Below are 21,238 nucleotides of genomic sequence, written 5' to 3'. Positions count from 1 at the left end.
ACGGTGGCCAGGCAGGCGGCCGTCCTGCTTTGTGGCAGGAAGGAGCGGGGGGGCCGGCCGGGGGAAGAGCGCAGGTGAAGGAAAGTGAAAGAAAAAGAGAGAGGGAGGGAGAGAAATCTAGGGCAGCAGACGAGTGACACGGGGACACGCAGGCCCCTCCCTCCTCGAACCCGGCCCGTGTCAGCCACATGCCCCATTGGGGAGCGGGGAGGAGAGCAAAGCGGCCCTGGGCGAGCCCCGCGCAGGATGGCGGGGGCCCCTCCTGCTGGGAAGACCCGCCGAGGAGGACCCCAGGCTGGCGGCGGCGGCGGCGGATCTCTGCCCGCCCGGCTGCTGCTGCTGCTGGTGGCGGTGCGGTTAGCTGCGCCGGAGATGCTGCGGGGCGGTGAGTCGCTTATCTCGGTCTGTCTGGCGATGGAGGCGAGATCAAGAGTGGAGGAAGCCCCGAGCAGGCGGCGAGCAGGGCTGGTGGGCGAGCAGGACCAGGGGCTGCTGCTGCTGCAGACGGGGGGTCCCTGCCCCTGCCCCTGCAGGATGGGGCCGGCCCAGCGCTGAGGCTCCCTGGAGCAAAGCCCCCCCGCCCCCCCCGCAGTGGGACCCACCACCACCACCTGTGCGCCCTTCCTGTACAAGTTCCTCGCTTCTGATGGGTGGGGGAAGAGGAGGGACCCCCATCCCCCCCCGCGATGTTCTCTTTTGGGTGATCCCGGGGGGTGGGGGGGTGGGCTCGTTCTCATGGGCTCCAGGAAATGGCCCCCTCCTCAGGGAGACCCCCTCGGGGACCAGGAGGCGCTTCCGACTCCGAGCAGCCCAGCCGCCGGGCAGGAGGCCGGAGGAAGGAGCCAGCCAGCCCCGCAGCGGCGGCCACGCGGAGACCTTGCTGGAGCCCCGCGCCGGCTGTTCCCCCGCGTTTCCCCGGCGCGGCTGCTGCTGCTGCCGCCCTGCTGGAGGAGAGGCACCAGGGAAGGGGGGCCGTCCTGGGGGGGCAGCAGCAGCAGGCGGGCGGCCCCCTCGAGGAGCTGGGTGCTGCCGCCCTCCCGGCCAGGCATCTCCTCGGAAGGCTGCTGCTGCTGCAGGCTGAGCGCCGCAAGTCCTGGGGTGGGGGGGGGGGTGCTGCTGCTACAGCCGGACGGCACCCTGGCGGGCCTGCCGCGAGTGGGGCAGGATCGGGCCCCAGCAGCCGGTCTTCGTCGGCCCTGCGGGAGCAGGAGGACCCGCTTCCGAGGCTGTAGCTCCCGGCTGCTAGCCGGGCAAAGACGAGGCGCTTTTTCAAAGGGGTGACTGCTGCTCCCTGGACGGGGCGGGGGGGGGAGCAGCTGGCCCACTCCGTCCCCAGAAGCACAGCAGCATCCCTCCCGTGGCTGGCGTCTGCCGGAGGCGCTTGTCTTTGGAGGTGGGAGCCCTCTGGGGGGGGGACAGCGAGCCACTGAGCTCCTGCTGATGAGTTCTCCAGGCAAACCGCTTTGGGGGGGGGGGGGACTCCTGTGGAAAAGCGGCCTCCACAGATTTGCCCTCCTGGTTGTTGGGACCGAGCAGCGCACCGTCCGCAGTGCAAGGGAGCAGCCGGCCGGCCGGCCGCCGCTGGTCCCGCCAGCCCCGCTCTAGCCGCCGCTGCCGGGAGGGCGCGGTGGCGGCTGCTCCTCCGTCCTCCTCCCTCCCGGAGGACCCACGTGGAAGGTCCGTGGGAGGCGGCCGGCCAGAGCCCGCGAGCAGCAGCGCGCAGCAGACCCGTGCCTGGCAGCAGCCAGCGCCGGCAAGGCAAGCCGCAGGCCGGGGCTGCCTGTTCTGCTCTGGCGCGCGCAGCCTTTCCCCTCCAGCCGCTGGGAGTACCTCCTTCCTCCGGGCTCTCCCCTCCCCAGCAAGGGAGAGCGCAGCGCCCCCCCCTTCCCCATCCCCCCCCCCCAGGGATGAGGACACCAGCAGTTGTCCCTTGAGGGCGCAGCGCAGCCTTTCCTTGTGCGCCCCCCCCCACACACACAATGCAGCGCTCGGGGCATGCAGCTGCCCACACTGGCCATCCACGCCCCAGAGGTGCTCCTGCCCCTGGACTTTGGGGCCGGCCCAGGGCCTCCACAGCCCCTGGGGGGGCCCCAAAGCCTCTTGAGTCCGTCGTGGGTGGTGTGGTCGCCCGGCCCAGCTGAGCATGAGGATGCTTAATTTGCACGGAGGGGGGCCTCCCAAGCCCTCTGGGTCCAGGCTCCAAAATCACCTAGGTGCACCTCTGCTCAAAAAGAGGCGTCTGCGGTGGTGCCGGGGAGAGAGAGTGGAGGAGGAGGAGGCCAGGCAGCAGGGAAGGCACCTCTCTGGCAAAAGAGGACACCAGCCAGCGGCTTCGTCTTGCCAGGGGCCAGGCCGCAGCAGGCCTCCTCCTCCACCACACAATCGCTGGCCTTGGGCATCAGAACAAGGTCACTGAGGGGTCGGCTTGGGAAAGGTCCCGCCCAGTACAGCACCCTCTTCCCCACCGTGGCCAATCACATGCATGCTCTGGGAAGCCACAAGTAGGGCAGGGTAACCACAGCCTTCCTGTTGTTTGCTTCCCAGCAGCTCTGTCCAGGGATAGACTGCCCCAGAGCAGGGAGGCTCCATTGAGCCATGGCGAGAACTAGGTTTGCCTTATAGTCACCCACCACACAAGCAGGACCACCGCTTCCTCCCCTTTGGCTATTCTTGAGGTGTTCTTCAATTACAAACATTATTTTAAAAAATAAAATAAAAATCTGGTTTTACATTGGAGGTGCTTTTGAAAAAATGTGGTGTGCTGCCTTGGATGGATACCTAGTCCTGACAGGTGTTTGTGTGGGAGTTGGTTTGTTTTGTTTTGTTTTTGGAGGGGGTGCTTAAGTTTTAAATACAAGACAAAACTTGGAAACTTTTAAAATGTGTTTTTAATACGTTGGACCTGCATTCGAAACCCTTTCCCACAACTGCTTCTGATACATAGATATATGCAGTGTTCAAATTTAAGCCGCCTTGAGTTCCTCTGAAAAGTGGGCACAATAGAAAGGTTTTGGAGTGGGAAATGGATCACCCCTGGGTCACGGTCTCTGCCCACCTCCTAGGCCCCGAGGAGGACGTGGGTGCCACCTGGGGCCCCCGGAACCTGCGTTGCCACAAGCCGTGCTGCCGAGCGACCTTCCTCTGCCTCCTCACCTGCTCCTGGGAAGCCGGGAAGAGCCCCGGAGCCGACCACACCCTCTACTTCTGGTGAGTGCGGCTGTTCTGCTCTTGGCGTGCAGAGGTGCTCTGACCCCGGGACCTCCCTTGGGGCCAAAGTCCAGGGCCTCCACAGCCCCCAGGGGCCCCCAAATCCTCTTTAGTCTGTCCCGGGTGGTGTGGTTGCCAGCCGAGCATGATGAGGCTTAATTGGCAAGGGAGGGGGCCTCCAAAAGCCTGGAGGTCCAGGCTCCAAAATTACCTAGGGGCACCTTGGTTTGCATGCCACAGTGCCCCCCCTCCGGCCAGCCCCCTCTCCCTTCTTTCAAACCTGGCCCGCTCCTCTGCCTTTAACCGAGGGGAATCCAAATATGATGGGGGTTAGAGTACCTTCCCTAAGGAGAAAGGCTGCAGTGTGGGGAGAATAGCAGCCTCGGGGGGGGGGGGGAGTCCATCCCTACCCATGTGTCACGGTTCTGAGTGGGGGCTTCCCTCCTCCCTGCAATGGCCATTTATTTAAAAAACAAGGCACTCTCCTGGTCATAGGAACAGAGGAAACGACCATCAACTGAGTCAGACCCTTGGTCCATCTAGCTCAGGATTGTCTACCCAGACTGGCAGCGGCTTCTCCGAGGTTGCAGGCAGGAATCTCTCTCAGCCCTATCTGGAGATGCTGCCAGGGTGAGAACTTGGAACCTTCTACCTGCAAGCCAGCAGGTGCTCTTCCCAGAGCGGCCCCATCCCCTAAGGGGAAGAACTTACAGTGCTCACACATGTGGTCTCTCATTCAAATGCAAACCAGGGTGAAACCTACTTAGCAAAGGGGACAATTCATACTTGCAACCGCAAGACCAGCCTACCTCTGTCCAGTGTGGTTAAGTTCCTACGGAGAGAGAGAGAGAGAGAGAGAGAGAGAGAGAGAGAGAGAGAGAGAGAGAGAGGTGTGTATTCGGTCAATGGCCAGTAAACATTTACAATAAAACAGTACACATTTTACAATCCTATGCTAATGATATGCTGTTCAACATAATGATATGTTGTTCAGAGAGGAGAGCTGGTAGGGGATGGAGCTGCTCTGGCAAGAGCAGAAGGTCCCAAGTTCCCTCCCTGGCAGCATCTCCAAGATAGGGCTGAGAGAGATTCCAGCCTGTAACCTCGGAGCAGCCGCTGCCAGTCTGTGAAGACAATACTGAGCTAGATGGACCAAGGGTCTGACTCAGTATATGGCAGCTTCCTATGTTCCTAACTGGGCTGCAAAATGATAGCCCTGCTGGATCAGGCCCAAAGCAGCCCATCTAGTCTAGCATCCTGTTTCACACAGTGGCACAACAGATGGTGTCGCTGGAAGCCACAGGCAGGAGTTGAAAGGGGCAGGCCCTCTCTCCTGCTGTTACTCCCCTGCAACTGCTACTCAGAGGCATCCTGCCCTTGAGGCTGGAGGTGGCCGATATAGCCCTCTGACTAGTAGCCATTGATAGACCTCTCTCTCCTCCATGAAGTTATCCAAACCCTTCTTCAAGCCATCCAGGTTGTTGGCTGCCACCACATCTTGTGGCAGAGAATTCCACAAGTGGATTATGCGTTGTGTGAAAAAGTACTTCCATTTGTTGGTCCTAAACCTGGCAATCAATTTCATGGGATGACCCCTGGTTCTAGTGTTATGTGTGAGAGAGAGAAATTTCTCTCTGTCCACTTTCTCCACACCATGCATGGTTTTATAGACCTCTCTCATGTCTCCCCGTAGTCATCTTTTTCCTAAACGAAAAAGCCCCAAGTGTTGTAGTCTTGCCTCATGCAAGACAAAAGATGCACAATGTGGGGATTTTTTGTGTGTGTGTGGGGGGGGTGGTCTTTCCTCCAAAATGTTAGACCTCTAATAAGAAGGCTCAGGTTAGAGAAAAGCAGGTTCAGCTTTGCACAAGGCATTATCAGCCTGCGGAATGGGCCACCACAAGGTGGTCCATGGCTTCAGTGGTTTTAAGAAGGGATTTGACAAATTCATGCCTAAGAGCAACTTGCTGCAGGCAGAAGTTCAGACAGTGAAGCTTCCCTGGTACAAGAATAAAGGGAACAGGGGAAGCTTCTCCGGCTACATTCCTGCCTGTGTCAGGCTGATGTTAAAGACACAGAGAGGAATTGTAAAAATCTCTGTCGTTTCCCTCATCCGCAGGTACCACGAGGAAGAGACCAAGCAGAAAAAATGGGCCTTCCAAGCTGGGAAAAACACCTTCTTCCAGCTGAACCAGGATAGAGTGTATGCTCTGAAGAACGCCACCATCTGGGTGGAGAGCCGGGTCCCTGGCGGCCCACGGCTCACTTCGGAGAATCTGACGCTGCAGATCAGCGAAGCCCGTGAGTCGGAAGCCGGAGTGGTTTTTGCAGGGTGGAACACCTCAGGCCCTGCCACGCGCTGGCGTGGCTTCCTGCCACGTGGGTTTGGGGCCTCCAGGAAGCACAGGCCACAGCAGAGTCTGGGGGGTGGGTGCCCAGAGCAGCCTCACACACAGACAGGAAGGGGGCCAGCCCCCATCCACCCGGGGGCCAGGCTGCCTGGCTTGAAGCCAGATGGTGTGTCATCATTTCCCCACAAACCAAGCTGGGAATTTGGGTGACGACAAGGACCTTCAACGGTGGCCCCAGAGGCAGGCCCCTGCCCTGCCTCCTGGGGCTTCTTCTCCCCCCTCTCGCAGAGTCTCTGCACAGTGGGGAGAACCAAATCCAGAAGGCAGCCGCCCAAAGGGGATGGGGGAGCCCTGGCCCCACGGCGGCCCACCCAAGGGCAAGCAGGACCCCCTCATGCTGCTCTCTCCGGAAGCTGCCTTCTTTCTCTGGAGCTTGGCCCTGGCTTCATCTCGCTGGCCGTTGCACCCCACTTCCCCGACCCCAAGCTTGCGCCAGCAGCACTCATCCTGCCGGAGGCTCAGTGCCAGGCAGGGGCCTTTCCCCTCCCATGCCTGGAGATGGGTAGGGACTTCCCCAGGCCTTGTGCCAGCTTCAGAGAGGCCCAGAAAGAAAGGGAGACGCCAGGCTGGTTTCTGAGCCTCCCCCACTGGTTCGCACAATGCCTGGGGGAGTCCCTCTCCCCTTGCTGGGATCAAACCAGTGCTCCCCGGGGGGGCGGGGGGGCGGCACCTCTGTGGTGGCCCTCTGAGGACCCGGCTGAACATCGCTCGGAGGTGCAGGGAGCGAGACAGAGAAGCCAGAAGGAGGACCCACCCTGCCCCACCCGCCCAAGCCCCATAAGGTGTGGGGTGGAGAGAGAGGAAGGGGAGCCTGATGGGAAAGGAAGAGTTGAGAGTGTCGACAGTGTGCGGCAGCTGCGAAAAAGGCCGATTCCACGCTGGGGATCATTAGGAAGGGGATTGGAAATGAAACGGCTAAGATTATCATGCTGTTATACAAAATGATGGTGGAGCCACACTTGGAGTACTGTGTCCAATTCTGGTCACCACATCTCACAAAGGACATCGTAGAACTGGGAAAGGTGCAGAAGAGGGCAACCAAGATGCTCAACCAAGGGGCCTGGAGCACCTTCCTTAGGAGGCTCTTTCCTTTGGAAAAGAGGCAGCTAAGGGGAGACATGAGAGAGGTCCATAAAACCATACATGGTGTGGAGAGAGAGGGATTTCTCTCGCAGACACACACCACACTAGAACCAGGGGTCACCCCATGAAATTGAAGGTCGGGAAATTTAGGACTGACAAGAGGAAGTCCTTTTTCACACACACAGTGCCTAATTAATCTATGGAATTCCTTGCCACGGGATGTGGTGATGGCCACCAGCTGGGATGGCTTTCAAAGGGGCTGAGACAGATGCATGGAGGGCAGCAGGTCTATCAGGATGAAGTCCAAGGTGGCCATCTCTCTGGTGGGCTCCGCAACTAACTCTTCTAAGGCACAGTCGTTTAGCAGGTCTAGAAATCTGGCCTCTCGGTCAATACCTGCGCTTGAATTTGCTGAGTCTGTGTGAGGGTCACCTCTTTGAGACAAGAGCTGGAATAAATCCACGGTTGGGTCATTGACACCCGACCTCAGCATACACGGGGAGACAGGGGCGTAGCAAGGTTGTAGTGGGCCCAGAGACAAGATTTTAAAATGGGCCCCCCCTCACTGAAGCTCAGCTCATGAAGTAAAGAAATCTTAAATGAGGGTGAATAGTGGTAACTCTCTCTCTCTCTCTCTCTCTCTCTCTCTCTCTCTCCACACACACACGTATGTGTGTGTATGTATAGTGTGTGTGTGTATAATACATATAACCTATGTGCTACAATAGAACATCATCCTAAATTATTTTTTTAAAGGTTTTGTAAATTGTGGATGATGCAAGTCATTTCATGGTACTAGAGAAAGAGATGCCGTTCTGGTTGCTTCAGGTCTTAACACTCACATCAGTTTGGGAGAATGAATACAACTGAAGGAAGCCCATGTGGCTGGGGGAGACAGTCATGTGACTTGCCTCTGGGCGCCCCCAGGGCAGTGGGCCCCCAGACAACTGTCTCCCCTTGCCCTATTATAGTTACGCCCCTGCGGGGAGAGGGGTCAGCAAAGGGTTAATTCGAAGTCTCCGTGAGTTCAGGACAGCCAGAAACGATCTCGGAGGTCATCTCCATCTGTCATTTTAGGAAGAAGAGCCGTTTTGTGGCTCATTTGTGTAAACCAACAACAACAACAACAACAGAAAACCATGCTAATTTCCCTGCATTTGGGACTTTGGGGAGGGTGGGGTGGATTGCTGGGTGCCCGGAGACCTGTGGAGTACGGCAGGGCCCCTTTTCGCAGCCCTGACCCACTTCCCGCACCTCCAGGAACCAGGGCTGTTCTTAGGGCTCCGTCCTGCCCTCGCCCCCCCTCCCCACCTTGAGCCGCTGTCCTCTCATTGCAGTGAAATTTGACCCCCCTCCCAGCGGGTCCATCCGCCTGTCTAGATCAGGGAGCATCCTGACCCTGACGCTGCCGGACCTGCACGACTGCCGCTCCTCCCCCATGAAGAAAGAAGCCAGGGTGAGGCCCAGGGGGGGCACAGCGTGGACTCTGGTGAGTTGCCTGCTGGGGCACAAAGCGAGGGGTGGGTGGGTGGGCTTTGCCCCCAGTCGGGGGCACATTGGCGAGGGTAACGGTGGTGGGGGAGACTATTTCGGGATGGCATCAGATGTCCTGAGGGGCTCAGCACAGTTCACCCCCCAGCCCAGGTCAGAAATGCCTAGGAAGATCGGAACTCCGGGAGCTGCCTGCTACGGAGTCAGACCCTTGGTCCCTCTCGCTCCGTATTGTCTTCACAGACTGGCAGCGGCTTCCCAGAGGCATCTGGTGGGCCACTGGGTGAGACAGGATGCTGGACTAGAAGATTCCTCTCGGGTCTGAGTCAGCAAGGGCTGCTCTTATGCTCTTTTCCCCCTTTTAACGTGTATACCCCACTCATCCTCCAAGGAGCCCAGAGTGGTGTGCATGGCGATGTCTCTCCTCACAACACTACTGTGAGGTAGGCTAGGCTGAGAGCTAAGTGACCGACTGGCCCAGAGTTACCCAGCGAGTCTCATGGCTGAATGGGGATTTGAACTCGGGTCTCCCTGGTCCTGGTCCAGCACTCGAACCACTACACCACTCTGGCCATGTTCTTATGATCTCCCAGGCTGCAGGCAGGAGTCTCTCTCGGCCCTACCTGGAGATGCTGCCAGGGAGGGAACTTGGGACCTTCTGCCTGCAAGGTGCTCTTCCTGGAGGGGCCCCATTATCCCCTAAGGGGAATACCTTACAGTAGGTAGTCTCCCATCCAAATGCAAACCAGGGTGGACCCTGCTTAGCAAAGGGGCCCCTTCATGCTTGCTACCACAAGACCAGCAACCCTCCCATTCCTAACGATAATAATGCGGTCCCCTCAAACTCCATGGTGTAGGGAGATACGGTACAGAGTATGGGGCGGGGGACAGTTCTGGTCTCTGCCCCGAGGGGCTTACAGTGTCAAGAGGAGGCAGCATGCTGAGTGCAGGGATCTCTAGGCCCATTCGAGCTTTCGGCAGCGAGGGCTGTGAGGAAGCCAGATGCGGTGGAGGGTCCTCGTCCTCCCCCCCCCCCGGCTGCCTCCCCCGACCCCACCCTGGCCCAGACGCTTCCCAACAGCGGCGGCTGCTGGAGAGGCCACCGTTACGTAAATGCTAAGCCCACCCCCGGAGCATGAGGGCGCCTGGGTGACTGGCCCGCCCCACGGCCAGCTGCTCTCCGGCCGTCACAAAATAAACCCCCCACGGCCCCACGCCGGGACTTCTGCAGAGACGGCGGGATTATGCAGCTGGACGTCACAGGACCGAGGAGGGAAGCAGGAGTTGTTGGGCGGCGATGATGCCTGGCTGCTGACACGTCAGGACCACGTAGGCACGCTGCCTGCCCGTGGCACGGGTCCGTGGGTGTTGTGGCTGGCGCTTGCTGGTCTCCTTCGGCATGCCACGTGGATCTGGCTCGGTGGTGGTGGGGGCTCTCTCTGGAGCCCCAGTTCCCTCAGGACCCCAGTGATGCTCGCTTGCCTCGTGGGGGCCTCATTTCCAAGGACCGGGGGGGGAGGCGGGGTCTAAGCAAGGGCGCTTAGCTGAGGCAGCTAAAGGGAGCCTCCATGTCCAGAAACTGTCTACCTGCCAGTACCAGCTACTGGAAATAGAGGAGGCAAAGCCATCGCCCCTGGTACCCTGCTTGGGAGCTTACAGGATGCTGAACTACTTATGGCCTGAACTGCCCAGGCAATGTATGTATGTATGTATTTATTTAGCGAATTTGTTGAGCGCCTGACTCCCTTAGACTTGAGGTGGTTTACATTAAAAAACCTATGCACTGCAAGCTGACAGAAGCGTGGTGTAGTGGTTAGAGTGCTGGACTAGGACCGGGGAGACCCGAGTTCAAATCCCCCTTCAGCCATGAGACTTGCTGGGTGACTCTGGGTCAGTCATTTCTCTCTCTCAGCCTAACCTACTTCACAGGGTTGTTGTGAAAGAGAACTCAAGTATGTAGTACACCGCTCTGGGCTCCTTGCAGGAAGAGCAGGATATGAAATGTAGATTTAAAATAATAATAATAATAATGTCCTTGCAAACTGTGGAACTGCCCGCCACGTGACCCCCAGCCATCGGGAGCAGCGGCAAGCTCCAAAGAGGGCCGTGCACAGCTGGATTCTCAGCAGCGGGGCCATGAGGTTTCCCTCCTTCTTCCTAGAGGGCCTGGCAGCCTCTCTCAACAAGGTCTGTTGCCTGGGCGGGTGGTCTCTCCACAAACCCAAGCGCACGTGTGAGGCGGGCGTGACCTGGAGGCACAGGAGCAAGCACACTGGTGGACCACGTTGCTCCCAGGCAAAACCAAGACAGATCCAGGAACCCAAGGCTCCACCAATCCCCCCCCCCCCGCCGCCTATGGCTGGTAGAGAGGGACCAGTTGCAGGGAAGCCACAGCAGGAGGGAGGGCCTGCCCCTTTCAACTCCTGCCTGTGGCTCCCAGCGGCATCTGGTGCGAAACAGGCTGCTGGACGAGATGGGCCTCCTTGGGCCTGATCCAGCAGCGGGGCTGCTCTGATGTTCTTATCTCACTGAGTTAAGAACTCAAGGCAGGGGTCTCCGAACCAGCCGCCTTTCCCCGGTCGGAGCGTTGGCCTTGGTCAGCAGGTGGGGCTCCTCCAACAGGCAGGACCACTCCCCAAAGCTGGGGAGAGCATCACTCTGTGCAGCTCTGAGCGAGGGCCGGTCCTGCAGCCCAGCCGGGCACCCGCAGCAGCAGCCAGCCGCCTCCTGATGCTGAGCGTTGCCTTTCAGGGAAACTGCAGCTCTGACGAGGACGACCGAGCCACACGGAGGCTACAGGGTAGGTGGGCTTCACCCTGCACCCTCTCGGCATCTCTGCGTACCAAAGGCCCCCAGGGAGCTCCTGGGGTTGTGGTCCAGCGACTGAGTTCTGAACCAGAAAGTCCCTGGGTGGCCTGGCCTGGGCTGGTCTGGGGGTCAGCCGCTCCCTCCCAGCCTCAGTTGCAGTAGAGCGCGCTACAGTTACCGGTTGCAAGAGAAAATTACATACTCTTCAGGTATTTTGTGAATGGCAAGAATACAACACATAACATGAAGTGCATTAAACAGCTGGAAGCACTATACCAATGCCAGCTATTATTATTTTTATAAAAATACATATGTGACCTGTGGAACTCACTGCCACAAGATTACAGACACTAGCTCAGGTGGCCTTTAAAAAGACTAGAGAGATTCAGAGAGGAGAGACGTATCAACAGCATTTGGTATTTTTTAGTTTAGGAATAAGACGATGGTGGGGGGGGCATGAACATGGTTTATAAAATCATGCGTGGGGTGGAGAATGCAGATTGCGGGAAGGTCTCCTCCCTTTTGCAGAGCACTAGAATGCAGGGTCACCACATGAAACTGATTGGCAGTAGATTCAGGAGGGACGAAAGAGAACTTTCTCCACCCTGTGTACAGCCGACCCATGGAACCCACTGCCACAAGGTGCAGGGATGGCCACTGGCTTAGGCAGGTTTAAGAGGAGAGTACAGAGAACTCAGCGGTGTATGAATGTATGGGCAACTCACTGGGCCACGATCCTGGGGCCCTTCCATTTGGGGCCCCCTTGTGGGCTCACTGCGATGTTATCCACGGCTCTCCCTAGTCACCTGTTACCTGGGGGAAAACCTCCGCTACGAGGTGCAGGTCCGGTACCAAACCTCCCACTGGAGCAGTGACTGGAGTGACTGGAGCGGATCTGTCTGGGTCCCGGCAGGTGAGTCCTCCTCTGGGCAGCCCCCCCCCTCCGCGCTGCTCTTCCTCCTCCTCCTCCTCCTCCTCCTCCTCCTGCAGCTGCTTTGGTGTGGCCGGGAGGGAGCCTGGGCCGGTCCTCACAGCCCTTCTCTGGGTCGGGGGGGGGGGCAAAGGCTTGTCTGCGAGTCAAGGACGGAGGCGGGCAGCAGCTCCAGAGGGCGTTTGGCGGATCCTGCCTCTGGACCCAGCCCTGAAGAGGAGCTAGGGAATAGCCCCATGCAAGGGGGAGGAGGAGGAGGAGGAGAATTGGGCTGCAATGCTGGGGAGCGGGGAGTGAGACCCCCGGGATAAACTGTTGCCCCTTCCAGAAATCCTCCAAAGCCCGAAGGTGAACGTCACGGTGGAGCCCCTTCTTGGGCAGGACGGCCTGAGGAACGTGACCCTGGAGTGGGAGGTAACACCGACCCCCCCCCGTCGCACCTTGCAACAGGCTGGAGGGCCCAAGCCCCACCCTCGGAGCAGGCCAGACCAGGCTCCCCCCTGGGACACATGCAGACCCCACTTCCCGTTCAGAGGGCTGCCCTAGGAGGCTGCTCAGGGCCCCAGCTGGGGCACCCCACGGCAGGTCGACTCCCGGCAGGAGCGTGGATGGAGAAGAGAGTGCGGGACTCCAGTCTCCATGCTGGGAATGGGCCCCGGGGCGCTTTCCAGCCTAGCTGCTCAACAGCAGCAAAATGCCTCTGTTCAGGCAAGCCGCATTCTAAACGTGGCCAGCAGGGGGAGCAGCAGTCTAAAAACGGCAACTTCCTTACGCTGCCGGACAAACCACGTCCTCGCTTTCTAGCGCTGCGATTAAATCCGCAGCAAGGCATGGGCAATGTGAATGGCCCCCTGCTGTCCGTAGGGACTGTGGTGTCATGACGCAGGGAGTGTGGACGCACACTTCCCAGATCCTCCGTGACCCCGCTGCAGGGTCTGCTCTGGAAAGAGCCCTGGAGACCAGCGTGGCTTCTGAGCTCGCCATGCCTGCTTCTGTAACTGCTGGCTCATTTCTGTAGTCATCGTTCATGTTGTTAGTTAGCTGCTGGTGTCTCAATCCAAAGCCTACCCAGAAGAGGTCCCATGCTCATCACCCGGGGCAAGCACAGAGATGCCCGTTGCAATTGCAGGGCCCTCCGTGAACAAGACGAGAGAGTGGCCCCCCCCGGCAGAGCTCTTGGGCTCATCACCAAAAAAACCCCTCTCCAGCAGGAAGCTGGCCAGAGAGGTGAGCTGGGAGGAAGAGCCGGTCTCTCAGAAACGCCCCCCTTTTCTGCCCCCTTTGCAGAAGCCCAGCGTGGAGCAAGGAGACGTGAGCTACAGCCTGACGCTGGTTCTGCTGCCTTGTGCCTGTGAAAAGGACCAGGACACCTTCCAGTTCCAGGATGGAACGCAGTTCGCGATTGACATCTCTGGGGCCGGATATCACGTGTCCCTGGTGCCGTTCAACAAGGCGGGAGCTCCTTTGGCCACCTCCTTTCTGCTCCCACCGGCCCAAGACGCAGGTCGGTATCGAAGTGCAGCCATCATAGGGACATAGGAAGCTGCCGTAGACTGAGTCAGACCCTTGGTCCGTCTAGCTCAGTATTGTCTTCACAGACTGGCAGCGGCTTCTCCAAGGTTGCAGGCAGGAATCTCTCTCAGCCCTATCTTGGAGAAGCCAGGGAGGGAACTTGAAACCTTCTGCTCTTCCCAGAGCGGCTTCATCCCCTGAGGGGAATATCTTGCAGTGCTCACACATCAAGTCTCCCATCCAGATGCAACCAGGGCAGACCCTGCTTAGCTATGGGGACATGTCATGCTTGCTACCACAAGACTGCTTGGCCGCCTCACTCTGTCTGTTGTGCAACGGGCACCTTTTCCCTGGGTGCAGTGTGGATTTCATAGACTGGCGGCCCCAGCCGGCCCAGAGGAGGGGGGCTGCCCCTTCCCTTTCACCCCACGGCTCCTCCTCTCGCCAGGCCAGCGTCCTCCTCAGACAGAGTCAGGAACAGAACAGCTGCCGTTGATTTCCCAGGAAGTTTTTCACAAGGGACTTTCAAAGCCCTTGAACTCGCATCTCTTCCGGAATGGAGGGGGTGCGTTCACATATCGGCCAGATTTACCCCGCAACCCCTGCGAGTTATCTGGGAGCCGTTGACACACAATGCGGGTTTTTCACCAGAGCGTAGCCCAATTTATATCCGGAGTTTTAAAAAAAGCCACTCTTTGTGTCAGTTTTTTGGGACAACTTTGAGCTCGCAGTAAAGCCTCTCCATAAATTTGCAGTCAAGCCTGCTGTGTGGAGAAGCCCCCGGGGGTCTCAGAGGGGTCCGTTTCTCGCCCGCCACCACTATTTATTTATGTGTTTATTTGTCAGATTTGTAGACCGCCCCAACGCCCGTCTCTGGGCGATTCACAATCGAGTCACGTTGTAACGAATCCACTAATCAACCCGTCCACCCTTCTAATGAATCCCTCTAGCTAGAAAGGTTAGAGGTCCTGTGGCCGGGCACATGGGTCTTTATTCCAGTCCATCCCGCCCCCCCAAAGCCCCCCCCCCCCACTGGCCGCAGTCTGAAGGCAGAGAAGCCCTTCACCTTACCGGGCTCTTTTCCGATTGCGACGGAGCTGCTTTGCTGAGACGGTGCCACGGAATCCGTCCACGCGGCCCAATTGGCTCACAAGCCAGCTGGACGCTGGGAAGGCGGGGTGGGCGGCTGGGCCACCCCTGGGCCAGCCGGGGGCCTCCCCGCACCATCTCGACTGCTCACCCCTCTCCTCCTGGCCCGCAGCCCCAGGGGCCGGCTTCCTGAACCTCAGCCTGGCAGGGGGGCGCTTCACTCTGGAGTGGGAAGCCCAGGCGGACGACGTGGAGTTCTACTGCCTGGAGAAGCAGCAGCTGGGGCAGACCCCAACGCGGCGGGAGCCTTGTGTCGAGGAGGCGCAGGCCGCCCGCTCAGGTGAGGCTGGCCACGCTTGCTGCAGCGCGGCCCTGCTGGGCGGAACAGCCCCACTGTGTCCGGCAGGGGCTTCCTCGGGGAGGGTCAGCATGGCCCTGGGGTGACCGTGCCTCCCGGCTACAGGGTCAAAGGGAGCCCTGGGCCCAGGCAGGCCCCCCCTTCTCCAAAGACTCTCTCTCTCTCTCTCTCTCTCTCTCTCTCTCTCTCTCTCTCTCTCGTCCGCTTTGATCTTTTAGGGGCGGTGGAGCCCAACAAGTGTTACCGCCTGGCTGTGCACGGCTTTCTGCCTGAGCGGGGAAGCTGGGCCACGCTGGGATTCACACACCTTTTCTCCAGAAACGGTAAAGTGTGCCGAGGCTCCACTTGCCCCGGACGTGCCGCTCCGTGGCTGGCGTGGCCGGACAGTGGAGGAAACGGGCCGCTCGGCCTCTGGCCACAGAAGAGCGGCCTCTTCTCCTGCCTGCCTGCCTCCCTCCGAGCAGCTTGGAGCCCTTGGCTGACGCTCTGCACGGGCCCCGTCAAACTTCTCCCTTGCCCCTCCAGGGGTTCTGCACAAACACTCCCCCCCCCGCAACAGCCCTCTTCCCCCCCCGGCTACGGCCCCTCTGCATTCTGCCCCACTCTGCGGCTTGGCCTCCCCTCCTCCCCTCAATTCACGGGGCCACCCTAAGGGGTGCGGGGGTGTGACCCACCCGGAGGTCGGTCCGTGTCCCCCCCTTTGTCTCTTGGAGAGTGGCGCTCTCTGTGGAGGAGGGAGGCACGTCCCTCTCTGGGCAGCAGCCAACAGAGAGATGAGAAAGACTTCTCTCCAAAAGGGTCGAACGGCAGTGCCAGAGGCAACCTCCCAGAAGGCGGGCAGAGGGGAGCCCCGTCCCCCCACCCTGGGAGTGCCCGTGAATCATTCACCAGCTCTGCTTTGAGCAAACAGGCCCAGGAGGGGCTGACCGGGGTGGCGGTGGGGGTGGGCAAGCATGCTGAAGAGCAGGGCTGTGTGGGGAGAGGTGCCCGCCCAGGGCCCTTGAGGACTAGCGCTTTGTCACGTCTCTCTCTCTCTCTCTCTCTCTCTCTCTCTCTCTCTCTCTCTCTCTCTCTCCGGCTGCCTCTCCACAGCTTCTCTCGAAGACTCCATCCGCATCAAGGTGACCAGCCAAAGCGACTCCGTGGTCGTCCAGTGGGAGCCCCCTCAAGACCTCGCCGCCTGCCCAGGCGCCCTGAAGAAATACGTGATCTGCTGCCGAGCCCTGCAGGACAGCGACGTCATGTGTGAGTGCTGAGTCTCACACACTGGCTGCACACAGCCGGTGGACGGAGCCAAGACCTCGGCAGGCTCCGTCCGCCGGGCTGCCTCTGTTCTGGAGGAGGAAATGGACAATCCACCTCCTGTTTCAGCTGCTGGTGGGTGTGAGTGGAAGGCAGAATGCCCGGTATTTCAAGAAGGCAAGAGGAGCCCAGCTTCTCTCTTAGGTCTCAGCATCCTGTTTCCAACCGGGGACAGCCAGAAGCCTCCAGCAGGGAGCCCACGAGCAAGGCAGGGAAGCACCCAGCTGACAGGGTGCCTGAGAACTTGGAGAGCCGCTGCCGGTCAGAGCAGGCAGCCCTGGGTTAGATGGGACAAGGGTCTGACTCCGCAGGCAGCAGCGGCACAGCTGCAACTTGGGGGCACTGCAGCAGCCACCAGCAGCTCGGGACCGCTGTGACGATGTGAAAAGAGGCAGGGCCCAGCAACTCTCACCCTTGTTTCCCTCGTTCAGACTATGAAGCCAACGCCTCGGAAACACACTACACCATCCAGGGCCTGCAGCCCAAGACCGCCTACCAGGTTGGGGTTTGGGCCTCCACCACCTGGAACGAAGGGGCCTGCAGAGCCCACCTCCTGTTTGCCACCAGCCCCCCAGGTACGGCCACCCCCCCCCCACTTTCCCTCCCAGGATGCCCAGCGCAGCAGCAGCAGCAGCAACATGCCTCCTAACCCTCCTTCTCCCTCCTTAGATCCCAGGCAGAAGACCGTGGCACGGACCTTTCTGTCCCTGGGGGTGCTGCTGGGGTTCCTCCTGGCCATGGCCACCTTCCACTGCGGCAAGAAAAGGTGAGCTCACCGTGGCCACGAAAGAGAGCAGCAGCAGTTTCCCCTTCCGGGACGGGAGGCCCGGCCAGCTCACGGCCACCAAGTGTCGGAAGCAGGCGTCCCCCGAGGGAGGTGCCCAGACGCTCCCTTCGCCCTCAGTTGCTTGGCTGTGGCCCCCAACAACAACCCCACCTTTCTATCCATCATATCTTTATACGGCCTGATATGGACACCTCTAGGCGGTGTACAAAATCTAAAACAATCTCTAAAAATCAGCACAGATTACAAGACACGCAACGATCGAAACAGTAACATCCTCAGACGATTATTCAAAGCAATTATTATAATGTATTCTTTAGCATTTATAGACTGCTTTCCCACAAAAGTTTCCAAAGCGGTTTACCGAGAGAATCAATCAGTCAGTCCGCCAATCAGTTAGAGGGCTCCCTGTCCTCCAAGGGCTCACCATCTAAAAAGAAACAGAAGCGCGACACCAGGAACAGTCCCCGGAGGGGGGATGGCCCCCCCCGTGGCTCTCCCCCCCCCGACTTCCCTGCTTTAAAGCATTCCTTGCAGGAGCGTCACTATAATAGGACAAGGGAGACAGTTGTCTGGGGGCCCCCTGCCTTGCCCCCCCCCGGCAAGCCACATGACGGACTCTCCCAGCTGGGCATCCGCCCGGGCTTCCTTCAGTTGCATTCATCCTCCGAAACTGATGGGGGTGTTAAGACCTGGAGCTACCAGAACAGCATCTCTTTCTCTAGGACCATTACGTGACTTGCATCGTCCACAATTGACAAACCCTTTAAAAAAATAATTTAGGATGATGTTCTATTGTATTGTATTCAGCCTCATTTAAGATTTCTTTACTTCATGAGCTGAGCTTCAGTGAGGGGGGGCCCATTTTAAAATCTTGTCTCTGGGCCCCCTCCCACCTTGCTACGCCCCTGATTCCTTGCTTTGCAGAGGGCGTGGGGGTCCCAGGCCCAACCCCAGGCGGCAGCACGTGAGATCTCGGGGCGACAGGCTCTGGGGAGACCGTGGGACACGCGGCACCGGGCAGGTCCAAATCCTTGGCCGATGGCTGCTGGGAGCCACGAGGGGCTGGTTCTGCTTCGCGAGCCCCCCCGGGTGGGGTGGGGGTGGCCTGTCCCGTGTCAAAAGCAATCAGCCAGCTGGTTTCGCTTCCAGGAGAGAGGAGAGCTAGTCTGGGGGTCGCAAGCAGGACTTGTCCCCTTAGCTAAGCAGGGTCTGCCCTGGTTGCATATGAAAGGGAGGCTAGAAGTGTGAGCACTGCAAGATATTCCCCTCTTTGGGGATGGAGTTGTTCTGGGAAGAGCATCTAGGCTCCAACTTCCCTCCCTGGCAGCATCTCCAAGAGAGGGCTGAGAGAGAGATTCCTGCCTGCAACCTGGGAGAAGCCGCTGCCAGTCTGTGAAGACAATACTGAGCTAGAGGGAGCAAGGGTCTGACTCAGTAGATAGCAGCTTCCTATGTTCCTATGAGAGTCCGTCGACTCGAAGCAGGCCACGCAGCCAGTGCCATTCTGGATCTCACCACGGACTGGGCTTGCTCAGGCCTGGTGGAGTGTGTGTGTGTGTGTGGGGGTGCTGTATCTGAAAACAAAGGTCCCGATGGATTTATAAGGAGTTTTTTAAAAGGGAAGTCGGTTGGCATGTTGAACTCGTTCAGAGTGACGACGTGCACAGAAGTGGACAGGCACATGGCAAGAGCCAGATCTACCTGGCAGGGTTGTTGTGCAGAGCACAAGACCATGGATGCAAAGCGCTTTAAATGCTGGCAGCGTGCTATGAAGGGCCTGCCCCCCCCATACCTCCAGAGCAAGGGGGCCTACTTTTCGGTGAGAAAAACAACGGCCTTCCCCAAATGCTATCCTGCTTGCCTACCCGCTCCCCGCCCCTCTTTTCCAGGGTCAAGAAAGTGCTGTGCCCGGCGCTGCCAACCCCAGCCAACGCAGAGGCCGTTAAGATCCTCACCTCTGCAGAGACAGCCCAGGTGAGGCTCTGAGTTCGGCCCAGGTGAAGGGCCCGCTGGCCAACCCTCCCTTTGCTAGCCCAGGATCTCCATCTGATAGATCACATCCCTTGGGGCTCCTGATTGCTGGAGGTCTCTCAGAGTTTTGGGATGGGATACCCGAGACTTGGAGAAGGCAACGCCCTTTCAGCTGAGGGCAGAAACACAGCAGGAGAAATGGCTGGGGGAGGGGGTGTTGGAGAGGGTTCTGGAGAGGCAAGGCCCCTCTCCGGGGCTCTGATGTGGGCTCAGCCAGATCTTCCGCCTTCCCGAAATGCCCCCTGGCCTGGTCACAGGCCCTGTGTGGGATCTGCCTCTGCGCCTGCCCGTCAGGTGGACTGAGCCCCCTGGCTATGACCCCTTCCAGGTGAAACCCCTGCAGGACTTTCTGGAGCCCTTGGAGTCCAGCAGCCCCCCAGGACCGCTCAGCATTGAAGTGCTGCCTGATGAAGAGGAGGAGGAGGAGGAGGAGGAGGAGGCCGCTGCCGAGACAAGGGTGGACCCACCAGGCCTCCTGGAGGCAGCAGAAGGAGGACCCCCGTTGCCCAAGGAGGGGTGGGCGGGCTCCGACGACGCCCTGCCTTCGGAGTACAAGGGCCAAGGGCTTCTGAGCCCCCCGGAAGAGGACAGGCCCAGGGGGGGAGGAGAGGGGGCAGGGGCCTCCCCCGAAGTGGGCGCCCACTTCTCCCTCCTCCCCGCCGGCCAGGGCCTCCCTCTGGTGCCGGCCCCGCTGTCTTTCCGGCTCTGGGACCAGCTGGTGATGCTCCAGAGCGGGGACCCGGGGGCTGGCTCCCCCTGCCCCGAGGGCGCCTCCTCGGCTGAGGGCAGGCTCCTCCTTGCTCCCCAGACTGGCCTGGCGGGCTCGCGGGTCAAGCCGGCGGGAGGGGGGGCCTCCGGGGCTTGGCTCGCCCCGGACAGGAGGACAGCGGGGAGTGGCAGAGACGACTGCATGGACTGACCACCGGGGGGGGGGGGCGGAGGCAGAATCCGCCCAAGCCAGGTGGCCCTGGATGCTGGCTGGTGGGGCGGCCTGGCCGGGCCCTCACGTTCTCCCCACGGAGGCGTGGGGAGCTTCCCGGGAGCGTCCACCCTCTTGGCTTCCACGCTCCCCCACCCCCCCCAAGGAGAGAGGCAATGCTGAGCCCTGGCTTTGCAGGCAGACGGTCCCCGATTCCTTCCCCGGCATCTCCGTTTTGAAAGGTTTCCGGGAGAAGGGCTGGAAGGACCCGCCTCTGATTCCTTGGAGAGCTGCTACCAGTCAGAGTTGTCGTCACCGGCGAAGGGGTGGCCGGACTCACGAGAAGCTGGTGGGGCTGGAGCCAGAGCTCAGCACCAGGGGCCTGCGTGCAGAAGGCCCCGGTTCAGACCCTGGCACGACCCCCTTCGTTTGAGCTGCTGCCAGTCAGGGTTTTCCAAGGCCGCCCCCCCCCAAGGGAGCGCAGAGCTTCCAGAAGTCCTATCCTCCCCACTGGTCTCTCCTGGCCCCTTTGTAGACTCTGCTGCCCACCTCCCAAATAAAGGCACCTCGGCGGCACTTGCTAGGACGCCCCGGACTCAGCCTTCCGCCTCTCCCTCCCTCTGTGCTTGGCACCGTTGGTGGTGGCCAGCTGGTCTGCGAGAGCCTCCCTGGTTGCCCCCGGCTGCTGGCCACTAACCCTTCTGCCAGAATGTCCGGTCAGCAGGCAGGAGCTGGCCTTGTGGTGGCCAAAATGCATGCTCCCCTTTTCTAAGCAGGGTCCACCCTAGTTTACATTTGAGTGGGGGACGACGTGTGTGAGCACCCTTAGGGGAGGGGGCCGCTCTGGGAAGAACGTCTGGCCTTCCCTCCCTGGCAGCAGCTCCAAGATCGGGCGGAGAGAGACTCTTGCCTGCTGCAACCTTGGAGAAGCCGCTGCCAGTCTGGGTAGACAATCCTGAGAAAAATGGACCATGTCTCTGACTCGATATATGGCAGCTGCCTATGTTCCTAGGACCCCGATGGATATATTGATAGGCACTTCTGCAGAGCCTATAGGGGATAAGAAGGGCAGGGACCAAACGACAGTCATGAAATACAGAAAACGGTTGCATCTAATGTGCTAGTAAGATGCATTGTAATATCATTAAGAAGAGAATATGTGCATAGGCAAGCGATGGACCTCTTGCAGGATACGAGAGCCAGCGTGGTGTAGTGGTGAGAGTGCTGGACTAGGACCGGGGAGACCCGAGTTCAAATCCCCGTTCAGCCTGGGTGACTCTGGGCCAGTCACTTCTCTCTCAGCCTAGCC

The 21,238-nt window shown here is 59.6% G+C and overlaps 1 protein-coding gene across 1 annotated transcript; it reads left to right on the top strand.

The window, feature by feature from the left end:
* Window positions 1-246: 246 nt before the first annotated feature.
* IL12RB1 (interleukin 12 receptor subunit beta 1) lies at window positions 247-19,929 on the top strand. The gene is made up of 15 exons (XM_053293190.1): window positions 247-385; window positions 3,063-3,207; window positions 5,327-5,508; window positions 8,039-8,190; window positions 10,815-10,992; window positions 11,803-11,913; window positions 12,260-12,345; window positions 13,219-13,435; window positions 14,705-14,872; window positions 15,109-15,213; window positions 15,983-16,135; window positions 16,624-16,767; window positions 16,862-16,958; window positions 18,869-18,953; window positions 19,339-19,929. The coding sequence occupies exons 1-15, from the start codon at window positions 247-249 to the stop codon at window positions 19,927-19,929; spliced, it is 2,553 nt and encodes an 850-aa protein (XP_053149165.1).
* The last annotated feature ends 1,309 nt before the right edge of the window (window positions 19,930-21,238 follow it).

This window comes from Hemicordylus capensis, chromosome 2, assembly GCF_027244095.1.
Source record: "Hemicordylus capensis ecotype Gifberg chromosome 2, rHemCap1.1.pri, whole genome shotgun sequence".
Classification (NCBI taxonomy): Eukaryota; Metazoa; Chordata; class Lepidosauria; order Squamata; family Cordylidae; genus Hemicordylus; species Hemicordylus capensis.
Note: the sequence above shows the minus strand (reverse complement) of the source record. Positions and strands in the feature narration are given on the sequence as shown.

What these genes read in the sequence shown, in the direction of transcription:
- IL12RB1 (XM_053293190.1), top strand. Translation starts at nt 247, where the DNA reads ATGGCGGGGGCCCCTCCTGCTGGGAAGACCCGCCGAGGAGGACCCCAG. An exon ending in ACGTGACCCTGGAGTGGGAG is followed by an intron (nt 12,346 to 13,218) that starts GTAACACCGACC and finishes CCCCCTTTGCAG; the next exon opens with AAGCCCAGCGTGGAGCAAGG. An exon ending in GTTTGCCACCAGCCCCCCAG is followed by an intron (nt 16,768 to 16,861) that starts GTACGGCCACCC and finishes CTCCCTCCTTAG; the next exon opens with ATCCCAGGCAGAAGACCGTG.